We start from the raw sequence: 19852 nt of genomic DNA on the forward strand, positions 1-19852 counted from the left end.
CAGTCCAGGCATAATGTGACTCTTGTCTATTTCGCTTGCTGTGGTCGGCAACCGATGTTATGCTTTTAGGAAACACAAATATCTACTTAGAAGTTTGCCTAGATTATTTATTCTGCATGTCTATGATTTATTCCACCCGGGAAAATAAAGACACCGACACCATATACTTTTTAAAGTTTGTGAGAAATCATAACATCAGGTATGTTTGAAAGCGTTTCTCAAAATGTAGTTATCTGACGCATAGTTTCACGTCTACTTCTAAGGACACAATGTAGCTTTACTGAAAATTCGTGCTGCATATTAATTTTCATGTTGTATTTTACACTGTATGTGATATCAATAGTCTTCAACTGAGGAAGGCAACAGTGTGCTTGGTTTCCGGGGCGTGACTTTTGTTGGGACAGAATAACTTATTTTAGACTTTTAAACGCAATCAAATGTGCCCTTTGAAAAGATTTTCAACCTAATAGTGCTACTATCATTATGCTATTTTATTTGCATGCGTTAAAGTAACAACCTAGGCTAATGTTGACATTATTAAGTCATTTATTACAAGTTAACAATTTAGAAGTCTTTCAAGATTGATCAGTGATGAGAACGATATAGCATACTGCTTTTAAATAATTAAAATACACCCTGCAATAGAATATAGATTATTAATAGAATAATCATGTTTTGCTGGCTCCCAATTAGATTCTGATTATATTTGATTATTTATAACATTTCAGACATGGTGCTCCTCATCTTCCTCATAAATCGGTCCTTATGTAGGATACCTGATAAAAATTGAAGGCAAGTCAACGCCATGGGCAACCAAGACATCTTGGAAGATGTGTTTGTAGCTGTCGTTCGTCCAAAGAACCATGTCAGTTTGAGCTCTAAGGAATATCGGGCTAAAGCCTATGAGGTAAGACTACAGTACCTTTCATAAGATACAGTAGTGATTAGCGACCATTCAACACCTAGCATCTGAAGGTTAGGATCTCTTTGCATAACAGCAAGGGGTTGGACTGAGAGTCGCAGGGTGCTGTGTTTGAGTCCCGGTCTAGACTACTTCCTGGATTTGTTATGTTGGTGTCAGAAGTGGGATACACATTATTTTGTATACATGCTTAAGTATCCTTGCGAGTAGCAGACTATGGTTACTGCAAAGTGGCAACACCTTTATTAATACATTTAGTGTAAGGAGGCTCAGTTCTGGAAAGCTCCCTGGAAATGCAGCTATAGTTTTTGCCATATCATCCACCCCAAATCTTCTGCAATATAATTTTACTTTAACCCAAATATTGTTAATGGCAAATCGCTATTATTTAGCTTATGGTTTGATTTCATAAATGTGTTTCTAGTTCAGTTTATCTTCACCAGTGACATCATGTGTAATTCTGTTATTACCCCTCCTTTAGATCCTGTTGATAGAAGTTCCTTTGGAAGGAAAAGAGAAGAAACGGAAGAAGGTCTTACTGGCGACCAAAATTCAAGCCAATGGGGACACAGCCAGATCCATTTTGGATTATGTAGAAGAAATGACTAAACCCATATCTAACAACAAGGGTTTTATTGGTAAATAAATATCACTTAGTTGCTTTTCTGTAATTATGGTGGCTTTCCAGATTTGGATGTGATTCATTTGTTAATATAAATTTTCTATGAAGAGTAGAAAGACATTTCAAATAATAATTGTGTCAAAGTACTAATCCCTCTTATGCTGTTGCTCATCACAGGAAAGCGTGTGGTGCACATGAAGAAATTCCATCTCGATGGTGACAATGAAGGAAAAGAGGTCTCCCTCTTTTTTGTGCCAATTAATGTCAAAGGTAGAACTTGACACTAACTTGTCAGCACATAAATCATTTGGTTTACAATAACTTATAAATTATTAGAAATGTTATAAATGGGGGCCTCCTGAGTGGCGCAGCGTTCTAAGGCACTGCATCACAGTGCTTGAGGCGTCACTACAGACCTGGGTTTGATCCCAGGCTGTGTCACAACCGGCTGTGACCGGAAGTCCCATAGGGTGGCGCACAATTGGCCAGTGTCGTCTGAGTTAGGAGAGGGTTTGGCCGGGGGGCTTTACTTGGCTCATCATATTCTAGTGTCTACTTGTGGCGGGCGGGGCCCGCGCAGGCTGACTTCAGTCGTCAGTGGAACAGTGTTTTCTCCGACACATTGGTTCGGCTGGCTTTCGGTTTAAGCGGGCGGATGTTAAGGAGTGCAATTTGAAGGGTCATGTTTTGGAGGATGCATGACTCAACCTTTGCCTCTCCCAAGCCCGTTGGGGAGTTGCAGTGAAGAGACGATCTTAATTGGATCGCAATTGGATATCACAAAATTGGGGTGAAAAAGGGGGTAAAATCCCTTAATAAAATAAGCAAAAAATGAGGTAGAAAATAAATAATGCTAATACTGAGCATTAGTATAGTGCCTTTAGAAAGTATTCAAACCCTTAATTTATTCAACATTTTGTTGTTACAGCTTGAATTAAAAATGGATAAAATTTGATTTTTTTCTCGCCCATCTACACACAATACTCCATAATGACAGTGAAAATATGTTTTAGATTTTTAGCAAATTTATTAATAAATGACATACAGAAATATCTCTTTTACGTAAGTATTCACACCTTTAGTCAATACTTTGTAAAAGCATCGTTGGCAGGGATTACAGCTGTGAGTCTTTCTGGGTATATGTCACTAAGAGCTTTCCACACAAGGATTGTATAACATCAAATCAAATCAAATTGATTTATATAGCCCTTCGTACATCAGCTGATATCTCAAAGTGCTGTAAAGAAACCCAGCCTAAAACCCCAAACAGCAAGCAATGCAGGTGTAGAAGAAGCACGGTGGCTAGGAAAAACTCCCTAGAAAGGCCAAAACCTAGGAAGAAACCTAGAGAGGAACCAGGCTATGTGGGGTGGCCAGTCCTCTTCTGGCTGTTCCGGGTGGAGATTATAACAGAACATGGCCAAGATGTTCAAATGTTCATAAATTACCAGCATGGTCGAATAATAATAAGGCAGAACAGTTGAAACTGGAGCAGCAGCACGGCCAGGTGGTCTGGGGACAGCAAGGAGTCATCATGTCAGGTAGTCCTGGGGCATGGTCCTAGGGCTCAGGTCCTCCGAGAGAGAGAAAGAAGGAGAGAATTAAGAGAACGCACACTTAGATTCACACAGGACACCGAATAGGACAGGAGAAGTACTCCAGATATAACAAACTGACCCTAGCCCCCCGACACATAAACTACTGCAGCATAAATACTGGAGGCTGAGACAGGAGGGGTCAGGAGACACTGTGGCCCCATCCGAGGACACCCCCGGACAGGGCCAAACAGGAAGGATATAACCCCACCCACTTTGCCAAAGCACAGCCCCCACACCACTAGAGGGATATCTTCAACCACCAACTTACCATCCTGAGACAAGGCTGAGTATAGCCCACAAAGATCTCCGCCATGGCACAACCCAAGGGGGGGCGCTAACCCTGACAGGATGACCACATCAGTGAATCAACCCACTCAGGTGACGCACCCCTTCCAGGGACGGCATGAGAGGGCCCCAGTAAGCCAGTGACTCAGCCCCTGTAATAGGGTTAGAGGCAGAGAATCCCAGTGGAAAGAGGGGAACCGGCCAGGCAGAGACAGCAAGGGCGGTTCGTTGCTCCAGAGCCTTTCCGTTCACATTCCCACTCCTGGGCCAGACTACACTCAATCATATGACCCACTGAAGAGATGAGTCTTCAGTAAAGACTTAAAGGTTGAGACCGAGTTTGCGTCTCTCACATGGGTAGGCAGACCATTCCATAAAAATGGAGCTCTATAGGAGAAAGCCCTGCCTCCAGCTGTTTGCTTAGAAATTCTAGGGACAATTAGGAGGCCTGCATCTTGTGACCGTAGCGTACGTGTAGGTATGTACGGCAGGACCAAATCAGAGAGATAGGTAGGAGCAAGCCCATGTAATGCTTTGTAGGTTAGCAGTAAACCTCGAAATCAGCCCTTGCTTTGACAGGAAGCCAGTGTAGAGAGGCTAGCACTGTAATAGTAGAGTAATATGATCAATTTTTTTGGTTCTAGTCAGGATTCTAGCAGCCGTATTTAGCACTAACTGAAGATTTACATTTGCCCATTATTCTTTTCAAAATTCTTCAAGCTCTGTTGAATTGGTTGTTGATCATTGCTAGAAAACCATTTTCAGGTCTTGCCATAGATTTAAGTTCAAACTGTAACTCGGCCACTCAGGAACATTCACTGTGTTCTTGTTAAGCAACTTCAGTGTATATTTGGCTTTGTGTTTTAAGTTATTGCCCTGCTGAAAGGTGAATTAATCTCCCAGTGTCTGGTGAAAAGCAGACTGAACCAGGTTTTCCTCTAGGGTTTTGCGTGTTCTTAGCTCCATTCTGTTTCTTTTTTATCCTGAAACTCCCCAGCCCTTAATGGTTACAAGCATACCCATAATGCATAATAAAAACATAATGCAGCCACCACTATGCTTGAAAATATGGAGAGTGGTACTTTGTAATGTGTTGTATTGGATTTGCCCCAAACATAACGCTTTATATATGCTGTTCATTGACTACAGCTCAGCGTTCAACACCATAGTGCCCACGAAGCTTATCAATAAGCTATGGACCCTGGGAATAAACACCTCCCTCTGCAATTGGATCCTGGACTTCCTGACGGGCCGCCCCAGGTGGTAAAGGTAGGCAACAACATGTCTGCCACACCTCAACACTGTACTCCCACAACTGCGTAGCCAAACACGAATACCACACCATCATTAAGTTTGCTGAAGACACAACAGTGGTAGGCCTGATCACCGACAACGACGAGACAGCCTATAGGGAGGAGGTCAGATAACTGGCAGTGTGGTGCCAGGACAACAACCTCTCCCTCAATGGGAGCAAGACAAAGGAGCTGATCATGGACTACAGGAAAAGGCGGGCCGAACAGGCCCCCATTAACATTAACGGGGCTGTAGTGGAGCGGGTTGAGATTTTCAAGTTCCTTGGTGTCCACATCCCCAACAATTTTTTTTTATTTTTTTTATTTCACCTTTATTTAACCAGGTAGGCTAGTTGAGAACAAGTTCTCATTTGCAACTGCGACCTGGCCAAGATAAAGCATAGCAGTGTGAACAGACAACACAGAGTTACACATGGAGTAAACAATTAACAAGTCAATAACACAGTAGAAAAAAAGGGGAGTCTATATACATTGTGTGCAAAAGGCATGAGGAGGTAGGCGAATAATTACAATTTTGCAGATTAACACTGGAGTGATAAATGATCAGATGGTCATGTACAGGTAGAAATATTGGTGTGCAAAAGAGCAGAAAAGTAAATAAATAAAAACAGTATGGGGATGAGGTAGGTAAAAATGGGTGGGCTATTTACCGATAGACTATGTACAGCTGCAGCGATCGGTTAGCTGCTCAGATAGCAGATGTTTGAAGTTGGTGAGGGAGATTAAAGTCTCCAACTTCAGCGATTTTTGCAATTCGTTCCAGTCACAGGCAGCAGAGAACTGGAACGAAAGGCGGCCAAATGAGGTGTTGGCTTTAGGGATGATCAGTGAGATACACCTGCTGGAGCGCGTGCTTCGGATGGGAGTTGCCATCGTGACCGGTGAACTTAGATAAGGCGGAGCTTTACCTAGCATGGACTTATATATGACCTGGAGCCAATGGGTCTGGCGACGAATATGTAGCGAGGGCCAGCCGACTAGAGCATACAGGTCGCAGTGGTGGGTGGTATAAGGTGCTTTAGTGACAAAACGGATGGCACTGTGATAAAATGCATCCAGTTTGCTGAGTAGAGTGTTGGAAGCAATTTTGTAGATGACGTCGCCGAAGTCGAGGATCGGTAGGATAGTCAGTTTTACTAGGGTAAGTTTGGCGCCGTGAGTGAAGGAGGCTTTGTTGCGGAATAGAAAGCCGACTCTAGATTTGATTTTCGATTGGAGATGTTTGATATGAGTCTGGAAGGAGAGTTTACAGTCTAGCCAGACACCCAGGTACTTATAGATGTCCACATATTCAAGGTCGGAACCATCCAGGGTGGTGATGCTGGTCAGGCGTGCGGTGCAGGCAGCGAACGGTTGAAAAGCATGCATTTGGTTTTACTAGCGTTTAAGAGCAGTTGGAGGCCACTGAAAGAGTGTTGTATGGCATTGAAGCTCGTTTGGAGGTTAGATAGCACAGTGTCCAAGGACGGGCCGGAAGTATATAGAATGGTGTCGTCTGCGTAGAGGTGGATCAGGGAATCGCCCGCAGCAAGAGCAACATCATTGATATATACAGAGAAAAGAGTCGGCCCGAGGATTGAACCCTGTGGCACCCCATAGAGACTGCCAGAGGACCGGACAGCATGCCCTCCGATTTGACACACTGAACTCTGTCTGCAAAGTAGTTATTGAACCAGGCAAGCCAGTCATCCGAAAAACCGAGGCTACTGAGTCTGCCGATAAGAATATGGTGATTGACAGAGTCGAAAGCCTTGGCAAGGTCGATGAAGACGGCTGCACAGTACTGTCTTTTATCGATGGCGGTTATGATATCGTTTAGTACCTTGAGCGTGGCTGAGGTGCACCCGTGACCGGCTCGGAAACCAGATTGCACAGCGGAGAAGGGACGGTGGGATTCGAGATGGTCAGTGACCTGTTTGTTGACTTGGCTTTCGAAGACCTTAGATAGGCAGGGCAGGATGGATATAGGTCTGTAACAGTTTGGGTCCAGGGTGTCTCTCCCTTTGAAGAGGGGGATGACTGCGGCAGCTTTCCAATCCTTGGGGATCTCAGACGATATGAAAGAGAGGTTGAACAGGCTGGTAATAGGGGTTGCGACAATGGCGGCGGATAGTTTCAGAAATAGAGGGTCCAGATTGTCAAGCCCAGCTGGATTTGGGTAAAGGAGAACCTGGAGAGGCTTGGGCGAGTAGCTGCGGCGGGTGTGGGGGGTGGAGCGGTTGTCCGAGGTTGGAGTAGCCAGGCGGAAGGCATGGCCAGCCGTTGAGAAATGCTTGTTGAAGTTTTCGATAATCATGGATTTATCGGTGGTGACCGTGTTACCTTGCCTCAGTGCAGTGGGCAACTGGGAGGAGGTGCTCTTGTTCTCCATGGACTTCAGTGTCCCAGAACTTTTTGGAGTTGGAGCTACAGGATGCAAATTTCTGCCTGAAGAAGCTGGCTTTAGCTTTCCTGACTGACTGCGTGTATTGGTTCCTGACTTCCCTGAACAGTTGCATATCGCGGTGACTATTCGATGCTATTGCAGTCCGCCACAGGATGCTTTGTGCTGGTCGAGGGCAGTCAGGTCTGGAGTGAACCAAGGGCTATATCTGTTCTCAGTTCTGCATTTTTTTGAACGGAGCATGCTTATCTAAAATGGTGAGGAAGTTACTTTTAAAGAATGACCAGGCATCCTCAACTGATGGGATGAGGTCAATGTCCTTCCAGGATACCCGGGCCAGGTCGATTAGAAAGGCCTGCTCACAGAAGTGTTTTAGGGAGCGTTTGACAGTGATGAGGGTTGGTCGTTTGACTGTGGCTCCGTAGCGGATATCATGGTCCAAACACACCAAGGCAGTCATGAAGAGGGCACAACAAAAACTTTTCCCCCTCAGGAGACTGAAAATATTTGGCATGGGTCCCCAGATCTTCAAAAAGTTCTATAGCTGCACCATCGAGAGCATCTTGACCGGTTGCATCACCGTCTGGTATGGCAACTGCTCGGCATCTGACCATAAGGCGCTACAGAAGGTACTGCGTACGGTCCAGTACATTACTGGGGCCAAGCTTCCTGCCATCCAGGACCTATATACTAGGCAATGTCAGAGGAAAGCGCAAAAAATTGTCAGAGACTCCAATCATAGACTGTTTTCTCTGCTACCGCACGGCAAGCAGTACCTGGAGCACCAAGTCTAGGACCAAGAGGCTCCTTAACAGCTTCTACACCCAATGGCCACTGGACTATTACATTGACCTCCCTCCACTTGTTTTGTATACTGCTGCTACTCACTGTTTATTTTTATTTAATTTTTTATTTAACTAGGCAAGTCAGTTAAGAACAAATTCTTATTTTCAATGACGGCCTAGGAACAGTGGGTTATATGCCTGTTCAGGGGCAGAACGACAGATGTGTACCTTGTCAGCTTGGGGATTTGAACTTGCAACCTTCCGGTTACTAGTCCAACGCTCTAACCACTAGGCTACGCTGCCGCCCCATCTATGCATAGTCACTTCACCCCTACCTACATGTACAAATTACCTCTAACCTGTACCCCCGCACACTGGCTCGGTACCCCCTATATATAGCCTAATTTTTGTTATGTTATTGTGTTACTTTTTATTATTCTTAACATTCGTTTATTTGGTAAACATTTTCTTAACTCTTCTTGAACTGCACTGTTGGTGCCATTTCACAGTAAGGGCGGCAGGTAGCCTAGTGGTTAGAGCGTTGGATTAGTAACCGAAAAGTTTGCAAGATCGAATGCCTGAGCTGACGAGGTAAAAATCGGTCGTTCTGCCCCTGAACAAGGCAGTTAACCCACTGTTCCTAGGCCGTCATTGAAAATAAGAATTTGTTCTTAACTGATTTGCGTAGTTTAAAAAGGTAAAAAATAAATACAATTAAAATAAAGGTCTACACTTGTTGTATTTGGCACATGTGACAAATAAAGTTGGATTTGATTTGTATACAGGACAAAAAATGTATTACTTTAGTGCCTTGTTGCAAACAGGTTAGAGGTTATGAAATATTTTTATTCTGCACATGCTTCTTTTTTTCACTCTGTCAATTAGGTTAGTAGGGTTTGAATACTTATTCAGTTAATTTGTAAAATAAAAATAAAAAATCCACTTTGACATTATGGGGTATTGTGTGTAGGCGAGTAACAACAAAACTCAATTTAATCTATTTTAAATTCAGCCTGTAACAGTGGAAAAAGTGAAGGGGTGTGAATACTTTCTCAAGGCACTGTGTAATTTAAAAAAAAGTTATGACTTGTATAGTAATACAATTGCTCAGAGGAAGAGATTTTGTTTAACAAGAAATATCGTGGTCAAAATGATTGGATCCACTGTTTACAATTCTCAAGCACTCTCCCCTTGCGAGGATAATGACACCTTGAACCTTTTTCTAAAATGTTTTATGAGATTGGAGAACAAATTGAGAGGGATGTTAGACCATTCCTCCAAAGAGAATATTTCCAGATCCTTGATATCCTTCATCTGCAGTTACAGTGCCTTGCGAAAGTATTCGGCCCCCTTTAACTTTGCGACCTTTTGCCACATTTCAGGCTTCAAACATAAAGATATAAAACTGTATTTTTTTGTGAAGAATCGACAACAAGTGGGACACAATCATGAAGTGGAACGACATTTATTGGATATTTCAAACATTTTTAACAAATCAAAAACTGAAAAATTGGGCGTGCAAAATTATTCAGCCCCTTTACTTTCAGTGCAGCAAACTCTCTCCAGAAGTTCAGTGAGGATCTCTGAATGATCCAATGTTGACCTAAATGACTAATGATGATAAATACAATCCACCTGTGTGTAATCAAGTCTCCGTATAAATGCACCAGCACTGTGATAGTCTCAGAGGTCCGTTAAAAGCGCAGAGAGCATCATGAAGAACAAGGAACACACCAGGCAGGTCCGAGATACTGTTGTGAAGAAGTTTAAAGCCGGATTTGGATACAAAAAGATTTCCCAAGCTTTAAACATCCCAAGGAACACTGTGCAAGCGATAATATTGAAATGGAAGGAGTATCAGACCACTGCAAATCTACCAAGACCTGGCCGTCCCTCTAAACTTTCAGCTCATACAAGGAGAAGACTGATCAGAGATGCAGCCAAGAGGCCCATGATCACTCTGGATGAACTGCAGAGATCTACAGCTGAGGTGGGAGGCTCTGTCCATAGGACAACAATCAGTCGTATATTGCACAAATCTGGCCTTTATGGAAGAGTGGCAAGAAGAAAGCCATTTCTTAAAGATATCCATAAAAAGTGTTGTTTAAAGTTTGCCACAAGCCACATGGGAGACACACCAAACATGTGGAAGAAGGTGCTCTGGTCAGATGAAACCAAAATTGAACTTTTTGGCAACAATGCAAAACATTATGTTTGGCGTAAAAGCAACACAGCTCATCACCCTGAACACAACATCCCCACTGTCAAACATGGTGGTGGCAGCATCATGGTTTGGGCCTGCTTTTCTTCAGCAGGGACAGGGAAGAAAACCTGATGGAGTCTGCAAAAGACCTGAGACTGGGACGGAGATTTGTCTTCCAACAAGACAATGATCCAAAACATAAAGCAAAATCTACAATGGAATGGTTCAAAAATAAACATATCCAGGTGTTAGAATGGCCAAGTCAAAGTCCAGACCTGAATCCAATCGAGAATCTGTTGAAAGAACTGAAAACTGCTGTTCACAAATGCTCTCCATCCAACCTCACTGAGCTCGAGCTGTTTTGCAAGGAGGAATCGGAAAAATGTTTAGTCTCTCGATGTGCAAAACGAATAGAGACATACCCCAAGCGACTTACAGCTGTAATCGCAGCAAAAGGTGGCGCTACAAAGTATTAATTTAAGGGGGCTGAATAATTTTGCACGCCCAATTTTTCAGTTTTTGATTTGTTAAAATAGTTTTAAATATCCAATAAATGTTGTTCCACTTCATGATTGTGTCCCACTTGTTGTTGATTCTTCACAAAAAAATACAGTTTTATATCTTTATGTTTGAAGCCTGAAATGTGGCAAAAGGTCGCAAAGTTCAAGGGGGCCGAATACTTTCGCAAGGTACTGTATAGAATGCCCTCTTCAAATCAAAACAGGGGATCCAATATTTGTTTTTTTATTACTTGTTAAACATAATGTCTTTATCTGAGCAATTGTATTACTATAGTTTATTACCATATACTTTTTTTGTTTTTTTGAGCATACAATATCGCTCAGTATTTTGTATTACCGGTATTTATTTTATAGTCTTTTTTGCTGATCTTTATCAAGGGATACAATTCCTGACCCTATGGTAAGTGTTAGAGCACTTGTATCTGGGGTATCTGGGGTACTTTTTAAAGCGTTCCTTAGAATAATTCCTTAATAATATTGTTTAGCTAACAATGTTTTTTTATTATTGTGTGCTGCTTATTGGTCTTTCGGGAACAGATAATAGCAAGCCTATCTACAACCCTGGGAGCCCAAGTTTTTACTGCCTCCAGGATATCATGCGTGTGTGTAGCGAGACCAGCACTCATTTCTCCTCCATCACCTCAAAGATGCTCCTGGCCTTGGACAAGTAAGTCTTTGTCTATGATTTCATATTGAAGTAATTTAGCAGGTGCCCTGATCCACTGTTTTTTTCTGTGTATCAAGAGAGCTTAAAACCAGTGTATATGGTAGCTTCACTTACTCTACCATCTTCATGGCTGTTGTATTAATGCCACTTCGGGGGCGGTAGGTAGCCCAGAGGTTAGAGGTGGACCAGTAACAGAAAGGTTGTTGGTTTAATTCCCGGGCCGGACGATGAACTAAGTGTTGAACTAGACTGGTTACTGGAGGCCTGCTGGTTTCAGATTATTACTACTATCCACTGCTGTTGTGCCTTTGAGCAGTCTCGTGACTGTGTATGTGTGGTGTCCGGGGGTTGGGATTGGAAATAACATAAGATATTTAAAACGACTTACAGTGCAGTGAGTGACACAGTAGATATTTCACCCACCATAGAGACATTGGTAAGCCTTACCAGAACGTCACCACTAAACCTTGACCTTTGAACTTGTACCTGCCCTATACAGGTGGCTGGCAGAGAAGCACACCATGCCTCACGCCATTGCAGCTCTGTTCCGGCCCGCACCGGTGGACCGAGTCAAGACCAATGTGAGTAACCCTGCATACACCAGCGAGGGCAAACCCAGTGATGGAGATTTGCACATGGGCTACACCGCCTTGGAGATCAAGAGCAAGATGCTGTCACTGGAGAAGGCCGACATGTGCATTCAAAACCCTCTCTACGGCTCAGACCTGCAGTATACCAACCGGGTGAGAGCCCAGATACCGTTTTTTCCAATTCCTACCCTCTCCCGAGGGACGGCTTACAAGACAGTTCACATTTTTGTTTTAGCCCTGCACGGACACACTTTTATTTGAACAGAAAGTGTGTATCATAATCAAAATATGTGAAGATAAACTACAGTGTTTACGTATCCTCTCTATTTTTGCCATTTCTAGGTGGACAAAGTTATCATCAACCCTTACTTTGGCCTTGGTGCTCCAGATTACTCTAAAATCCAGATCCCTACTAGAGAAAAGTGGCAGCACGGCTCTAACAATGTGACAGAGGAAAAGTGAGTGTGCCTCCCAAAATTTAACTTCAAAACAACTTAATGAATTCTCCAGACCTGGGTTCAAATAGTATTCTTTTCCCTTCAAATAGTTTGAGCCTGTCTGGATTTGCCAAATAGGTGACATTTCCACATTTGGGACTATTCTATCAGTTCCATTGCGCCAAGCAATCTGGCAGTTTGGGCCTTTTCAAATGCCTCATGACATTGTGACGTTCAAGTGATTGAACGAGGCCTATTCTCTGTCTCCTCCATAGGGAGCACCAGTGGGTGGATGACTTCCCCCTACACCGCAGTGCCTGTGAAGGTGACACAGATCTGCTCACCAAGCTCCTGGAAAGTGGCTTCTCAGTCAAACAGCTGGACAGCGACCACTGGGCCCCCATCCACTACGCCTGCTGGTACATCTCATACGAGTAGTGTTTTGTTCTAGCACGGCTGTACACCAAAACAAGTGGCAGGGCTGCCATTTTGCTGAAAAACTCATCCTAGATTGTAAACCAACCTGTAAAATAAAGTAAAAATAAAGTGTTACCCAAATTCCCTAAAGAAAATTAAAGTCTCTAAGGACGTTAACATTTATATATATATATTTTTATTGTACAGCTAACGTCAAATAAGAGTAAAATGTCTGTTGTTTTGAATGTAGGTATGGCAAAGTGGAAGCAACAAAGCTACTGCTGGAGAAGGGAAACTGTAACCCCAACCTGCTGAATGGCCAGCTGAGCTCCCTGCTGCACTTTGCAGCTGGAGGGGGCCACTCAGAGATAGTACAGCTTCTGCTCCAGCATCCTGAGATAGACCGGGTAAGACTGAGACAGATGCACTAAAACAGGTTTAGATCCTGACAGGGGTCTCCGACTCTAGTCCTGAGGAGCTATTAGGTGCATAGGCTTTCATGCTAACCCTCCAGTAGCACATCTGATTCCCAGGCTGAAGATCATGCTTAGTTGATTATTTGAATCAGGTTTGTTTGCGATGTGCTCAGTGGTTAAATTGAGCCAAAGCTGCCAGGAGCCAAGCTCCTGCACCTTGGGTGAAATGGAGAGCCAGGCAGAGCCAAGCTTCTACACCTAACAGGTCAAAAGACAACAGTAGGATAAAAGTATGCTAAATCAAGATTAGGGTTAGTGTTGAACATAAGGCTAAGGTCAAGGGTTAGATTTATGGTTCAGGGACACAGGTTAGGAGAGAATTTTTGCTAACCCTAACCCTTTCCCTAACGTTAAACACAGTCTCCTAACCTGCTACATGAATTATCCTAACCTGCTGCATAAGTTCTCCTAACCTGCTACGAAAAAGGAACTTTGGTATCAGTGGCTTGAAAAGAGTGTTTCCCTTATGGGTAAGGTTATGAATGGAACACTAGTCACTTGAATAATGTTTACATATTTTGCATTACTCATCTCATATGTATATACTGTATTCTATTCTACTGTATCGTAGTCTATGCCGCTCTGACATTGCTCGTCCATATATTTATATATTCTTAATTCCATTCCTTTACTTAGATTTGTGTTTATTTGGTATATGTTGTGAAATTGTTAAATTTTACTTATTAGATATTACTGCACTGTCGGAGCTAGAAACACAAGCATTTCGCTACACCCACAATAACATCTGCTAAACACGTGTATGTGACCAATAACATTTGATTTGTTGACTAGTAGGCTCGTGGTTGAGTCGGGGCGTGGACATGAACCTCGGGATAGGTTTAAGTTAAGCATTATGGCTATGGTTAGAGTTGAGCCAGGGTGTCGACGTGAAGCTAGGGTTAGGGTTGAGCCAGGGTATGGACAAGAGGAAAGTGTGGAGAGACAGCAGAAGACAGTGAGCATGGCTTAACCATAATCCGTACACTTTTGAATTCCCAATTCAACCCCTAAATGTGCTGGAATAAAAGCCTGCACACCCAGTAGCTCTTCAAGACCTGCATTGGAGAACCCTGGTTGAATCCAGTATATCCGCAATCCTATTTGCATTATGACCACATACTGTAGGGTGTGCTGGTACCAGTGGAACTTCATAGCTGAGTATTTCAATATGTTCCCAGTAGTAAGTAGCAGTAAGAAAGTCAGTCACTTTGCTTGCTTGTTTCTATACTCTTATAAGCACATAGAGGATCAGCAAAACAGATCGCCCCTGCAAATCTGTGAAGAGAACAAGCAAAACGAATGGGAGGAGACAGTGAAACTCCTACAGCAAGCCAATAACAAACCAGTGAGTGTGAAGTGTGTGTGTGTGTCAGTGTGCGTGACTGTATGCTACTCCAACAGACTTGTCAAAGTATTTTATTACCATTAGCAGTTGATGAAACTGTGTGTTCGTTCCGCAGTACGAGAAGGTACGCATCTACCGCATGGACGGCTCGTACCGCTCGGTGGAGCTGAAGCACGGCAACAACACATCAGTGCAGCAGATTATGGAGGGCATGAGGCTTTCCAAGGACACCCAGCAGTACTTCACCATCTGGATCTGCTCCGAGAACCTCAGTGAGTCACACATACACAGATCCAAAATGGCTGCCCAATATTTGGGCATAGGTTATATTATTGTATCTGTAGTATCCTATTTCCATGCTACCTGTGCTCATGACACCCTTTGTGTGTGTTTGTCTTGTCTTCCATCAGACCTGCAGCTAAAGCCCTACCACAAGCCCCTGCAGCACCTGCGTATCTGGACAGAGATCGTCACTGACCTCACTGTCCTAGACCCCCAGAGGGAGAACCCACAGCTCTTCCTCCGTAGAGATGTCCGTCTGCCCCTCGACATTGAGAAAAAGGTTTGTAACCTATTTGATTCTGATCAACTTTATTATCCCCTTGGGAAATTCTTCTTGCTGCATCTGTAAAGCAAGGATTTGGGATATTGAATATTGCTTAGATCAGTGTTTCTCAACTCTGGTTAAGGGGGACCCAGAGGGTGTGCATGAATTTATTTCAGCCCAGTAATAATAAACATGATTAAACTGATCAAGGGTTTGGTGTTTAAGTTCATTCATTTGTTCATTAATCCATCCACGATTGGCTTGAATCTTCTCCTCCAGATTGAGGACCCCCTGTCCATCCTGATCCTGTTTGATGAGGCCAGACACTGCCTCCTCAAGGGCTTCTTCCCCTCCCCGGACAGCAAGCTGATCACCCTGGCCAGCCTTCTGCTGCAGATTATCTACGGAAACTATGAGAGCAAGAAGCACAAGCAGGGTTTCCTTAAGTAAATATCTTAAATTGGTCCCCGAATTCAGTCAATCTAGCATAATACTCTTCTTTAAAACTGGGGAAATCTTGGTATGATATTTGAAGATAAGGTACATAAAGCTGTGGTAATATGATATACTATTGACATAACTGTCTGTGTAAATGTTTTGTTTTCAACAGTGAGGAAAACTTGAAATCTATTGTCCCAATATCCAAGGTGAAAAGCAAAGCACATCATTGGACAAGCAAGATTCTTCATGAGTATAAGGTCAGGTTTATTTTCATTATTTAGTTTTTGTGAAATAACTTGTAAACATTTATATCTGTGGGGTCAAACTCTTAGCCTTACTTCACCTTATTGGCCCCACAGTGCTTCAGTATGAGTGAGGGTGTGAGCAAAGAGATGCACCACCTCCAGAGGCTCTTCCTGCAGAACTGCTGGGACATCCCGACCTATGGTGCCGCCTTCTTCACAGGCCAGGTCTTCACCAAGGCTAGCTCCAGCAACCACAAAGTGATCCGCGTCTTCGTGGGTGTCAACACCAAGGGCCTGCACCTCATGAACATGGAGACCAAGGTACCCCGGGGCTATTTGTTGGTTGGGGACAGATTCATATGAATACAGAGAGAACCATGTTTAACCATGCAGTATACAGAATACATTCTTATTTAGTTGTCACAAAGTAAGCATGGATGTAAATATCTAAGCATATAAATAAGGCTCAAAAGTATCCAGCTTTGTATATTTTGAATGTTTTCATGTAAATGCCCTCTTACTGATACTGTGCATATGTTTTACTGTGTATTTATAGGTACTTCTTATCAGTCTGGGGTATGGCTCTTTCATGTGGCAGCTAGGGCATGCTGATCAGTACTTTCAGATTCACAGTCTGGAAAATAAGATGAATTTCATTGTGCATACCAAACAGGTAAATATAGGACCTTTCCCAAGTCATTCCAATGGATGTATCTGTGAATATGTTGAATCAATGTGTTGTAGCCTGGAAAACAGTGCAGATTGTATGATTTATAAGAAAATATTTACCATAGCATATAGCTCTAACTGAAGAGTTGATTGTGGGCAATATTACATGAAATCGCTTGTATTCATTGGATCCTTTTCTTCTTTCCTCAATAGGCTGGCCTAATTGTTAAACTGTTAATGAAGTTGAGTGGACAAATGACTCCAAATGACAGAAGTTTAACAGACAAGTATGCATATGGTTGATTCACCATGTACTTTTCCCCCCATTTGTTTTGCTTTCTTGTATTGTAATTAGCTTTTTTGAGGAAAAAGTATTTTTCACCAATTACATAGTTTTGTATCACAATAGAACAAGACATGTTTCACATTTGGTTTATTTGATATTAAGATTTGTTACATTTGACATTCTTACATGCTGTAATTTTTATGGTTGTAAATAATGTGTATTTAAAGATTAAATAAATTTAATGATTTAATAAAATGAATACTATACGAGTGTAATTCCTTCTGTTTTGATGAAAATAGCACTGCCCATATAACTCAATCTTATGAGCACAATTTATTTGTTATCTGTGTGCATTTTGTGGCTAGAAAGGGTTTCAGTTCTGCAATGCAAAGTAAAACGACATTAGGACAAATTAATTCCCTAAAACTTGAAATCAGTGAAAGATAATGAAAATGTAATGTCAGAAATCAGACGGACTGACATCGGTAACATAAGTAACTGACACATGAGGGAGCTCTGCTAAAATAAATGACTGAACTTGTCCACAGTACGGTCATTTCAAACGGCTTGAACAAGATAACGTTGTTAAATTTGTATTAAAACGTTTAAAACCATGTGAAATTAATTGAAGTGAGTAATAAGACATTCTGCAAGATTCAGCCAATTTCTAAGCACAAGGGGAGAGAACGTCATTGTTTACATTATGTAACCATGGTAGCCATGATAGTAGCCTGCTGACATCTTCTGTATCACTGAAAGTCAGTGAAATTGATTTAACTTATTCATTTATATGGCGATGTTGTGGACAAACCAAAGGTAACATTAAAATGATATGCTTGGCAACGATACGCTTTAAATTAGTGACATGCGAAATTAGCCCTGCCATCTTGTTTGGAAGCTTGCCAGCCGAGAGCATTATAACAATATCTTCACTCAGCAAGTGTTGTAACAATTTGTGGAATGAGACAGGCACAAGTATCATTACTGTAACATTCACCAACAACAGTATCTATAATTGTAACAGTATGGAAATGACAGATGCACTTTGGGCTCTATAGAGCCCCACTGTGGAGGTATCATAATACCCATAAAACCTAGGGGTCAAACAGGGAAATGGTTCCAGTCATTTTTCCACCATTCTTTTTCCCATAGAGAATTTTAGGAACACTTCAAATAAGGTCTGTGTTTTGATAGCCATGTATATTTCTCTCGGACAAGGTGACTTTAATCAATATATTTGGTTCTATTTACTCTCAGATTTCGAAAACACTAATTAGCATCAAAGTAGACATAATTAAAGACTACAAATCCCTGCAAGCTCCTGCACGTCGTGTCTCTAGCTGACACCTTTGCTAACAGGTATTGTGTCAATTTAAATAACATTTAATTTTTGGGTTGTAAATACAGGTGAATATATTGATTAAAGTCACCTTGTCTTAGAAAGATTTACACGGTTATAAATGTCACGCCACAGCCCTTATTTTAGGTGTTTCTAAAATCCCCTATGGGGAAAAACTATTGGAACCATTTCCTTGTTTGACCACTAGGTTTTATGGGTATTATGACTCATACTGTGGTACTCTATTCCATAGCCATGGGAAGTAAGGGTGCTGTAGCACCCCCTGAAAAAACAATCTGTAGCGTGGGCAAAGAAATTGCACATCCCTACCCCAAACATCTTCCCGCTGCTATGCTCTATTCAATCTGTGCTACAAATGTAAAGGTAATTTCTGGTTGAGCCGACATATGCTGTGTTTACCGTGAATGCAGTCTCTGGTAACATTGCCTTTACATTTCAATCACGCTGTAACGCTGAATTTACAGATTGAATACAGTCCAAAATCTAACCGCTATCTTGTTTCGCAGGGTTAATACAAGTCAGAGATAATGTTGGAAGACATGACTGACCAAAACTCTCCTTTGGAATTAATTCAGGAAAAACCTGTGACATTCCTCACTTTATCAAACAATGAGCTAAAACACTTCCAGAAGAAATAGGAGACTTGAACAATGTGGAATTATTATCTCTCCAAGGAAACAAATTAACTTCAATACCTTCAGCTGTCCACTCCCTGCACATCCTCAAAGCCCTTGACATCAGTAATAATACAATTGTAAGGCTTCCGGATGAAATCTGTCAGTTGGAGAATATCACACATCTCAATTCAAGCAACAACAAACTCAAACTCCGATTTGACACACTGAACTCTATCAGAGAAGTAGTTGGTAAACCAGGCGAGGCAATTATATGAGAAACCAAGGCTGTCGATTCTGCCAATAAGAATGTGGTGATTGACAGAGTCGAAAGCCTTGGCCAGGTTGATGAATACGGCTGCACAGTAATGTCTCTTATCGATGGCGGTTATGATGACGTTTATGACCTTGAGCGTGGCTGAGGTGCACCCATGACCAGCTCTGAAACCAGATTGCATAGCGGAGAAGGTACGGTGGGATGCCCGTTCCATGATCTCGCCATCACAGTTGACAACTCCATTGTGTCCTCCTCCCAGAGCGCTAAGAACCTTGGCGTGATCCTGGACAACACCCTGTCGTTCTCAACTAACATCAAGGCGGTGGCCCGTTCCTGTAGGTTCATGCTCTACAACATCCGCAGAGTTCGACCCTGCCTCACACAGGAAGCGGCGCAGGTCCTAATCCAGGCACTTGTCATCTCCCGTCTGGATTACTGCAACTCGCTATTGGCTGGGCTCCCTGCCTGTGCCATTAAACCCCTACAACTCATCCAGAACGCCGCAGCCCGTCTGGTGTTCAACCTTCCCAAGTTCTCTCACGTCACCCCGCTCCTCCGCTCTCTCCACTGGCTTCCAGTTGAAGCTCGCATCCGCTACAAGACCATGGTGCTTGCCTACGGAGCTGTGAGGGGAACGGCACCTCAGTACCTCCAGGCTCTGATCAGGCCCTACACCCAAACAAGGGCACTGCGTTCATCCACCTCTGGCCTGCTCGCCTCCCTACCACTGAGGAAGTACAGTTCCCGCTCAGCCCAGTCAAAACTGTTCGCTGCTCTGGCCCCCCAATGGTGGAACAAACTCCCCCACGACGCCAGGACAGCGGAGTCAATCACCACCTTCCGGAGACA

At 42.8% G+C, this 19852-nt stretch overlaps 1 protein-coding gene across 4 annotated transcripts; it reads left to right on the top strand.

The window, feature by feature from the left end:
• On the top strand, positions 1-17012 carry LOC118398088 (krev interaction trapped protein 1-like). Of its 4 annotated transcripts, XM_035793098.1 has the most exons (17): positions 2-199; positions 729-907; positions 1404-1560; positions 1722-1814; positions 11170-11299; positions 11799-12042; positions 12232-12347; positions 12602-12745; positions 12994-13150; positions 14457-14564; positions 14680-14836; positions 14975-15126; positions 15391-15557; positions 15722-15809; positions 15912-16118; positions 16354-16470; positions 16680-17012. In XM_035793098.1, the coding sequence occupies exons 2-17, from the start codon at positions 806-808 to the stop codon at positions 16767-16769; spliced, it is 2229 nt and encodes a 742-aa protein (XP_035648991.1). In that variant the 5' UTR covers positions 2-199; positions 729-805; the 3' UTR covers positions 16770-17012. The 4 variants fall into 4 exon arrangements, with proteins under 4 accessions (XP_035648992.1, XP_035648990.1, XP_035648991.1 ...); XM_035793099.1 differs by lacking the exon at positions 14457-14564 and having other exon boundaries at positions 1-199; XM_035793097.2 differs by lacking the exon at positions 16680-17012 and having other exon boundaries at positions 1-199; positions 16354-16656.
• The last annotated feature ends 2840 nt before the right edge of the window (positions 17013-19852 follow it).

This window comes from Oncorhynchus keta, chromosome 19 (assembly GCF_023373465.1).
Source record: "Oncorhynchus keta strain PuntledgeMale-10-30-2019 chromosome 19, Oket_V2, whole genome shotgun sequence".
NCBI lineage: Eukaryota > Metazoa > Chordata > Actinopteri > Salmoniformes > Salmonidae > Oncorhynchus > Oncorhynchus keta.

Bases quoted from the DNA above. Each gene is read 5' to 3' on its own strand.
- LOC118398088 (XM_035793097.2), top strand. From the start codon at position 806: ATGGGCAACCAAGACATCTTGGAAGATGTGTTTGTAGCTGTCGTTCGT. The intron at 14,837-14,974 runs GTGAGTCACACA...GTCTTCCATCAG, and splicing joins GATCTGCTCCGAGAACCTCA to ACCTGCAGCTAAAGCCCTAC. The intron at 16,119-16,353 runs GTACCCCGGGGC...GTGTATTTATAG, and splicing joins TCATGAACATGGAGACCAAG to GTACTTCTTATCAGTCTGGG.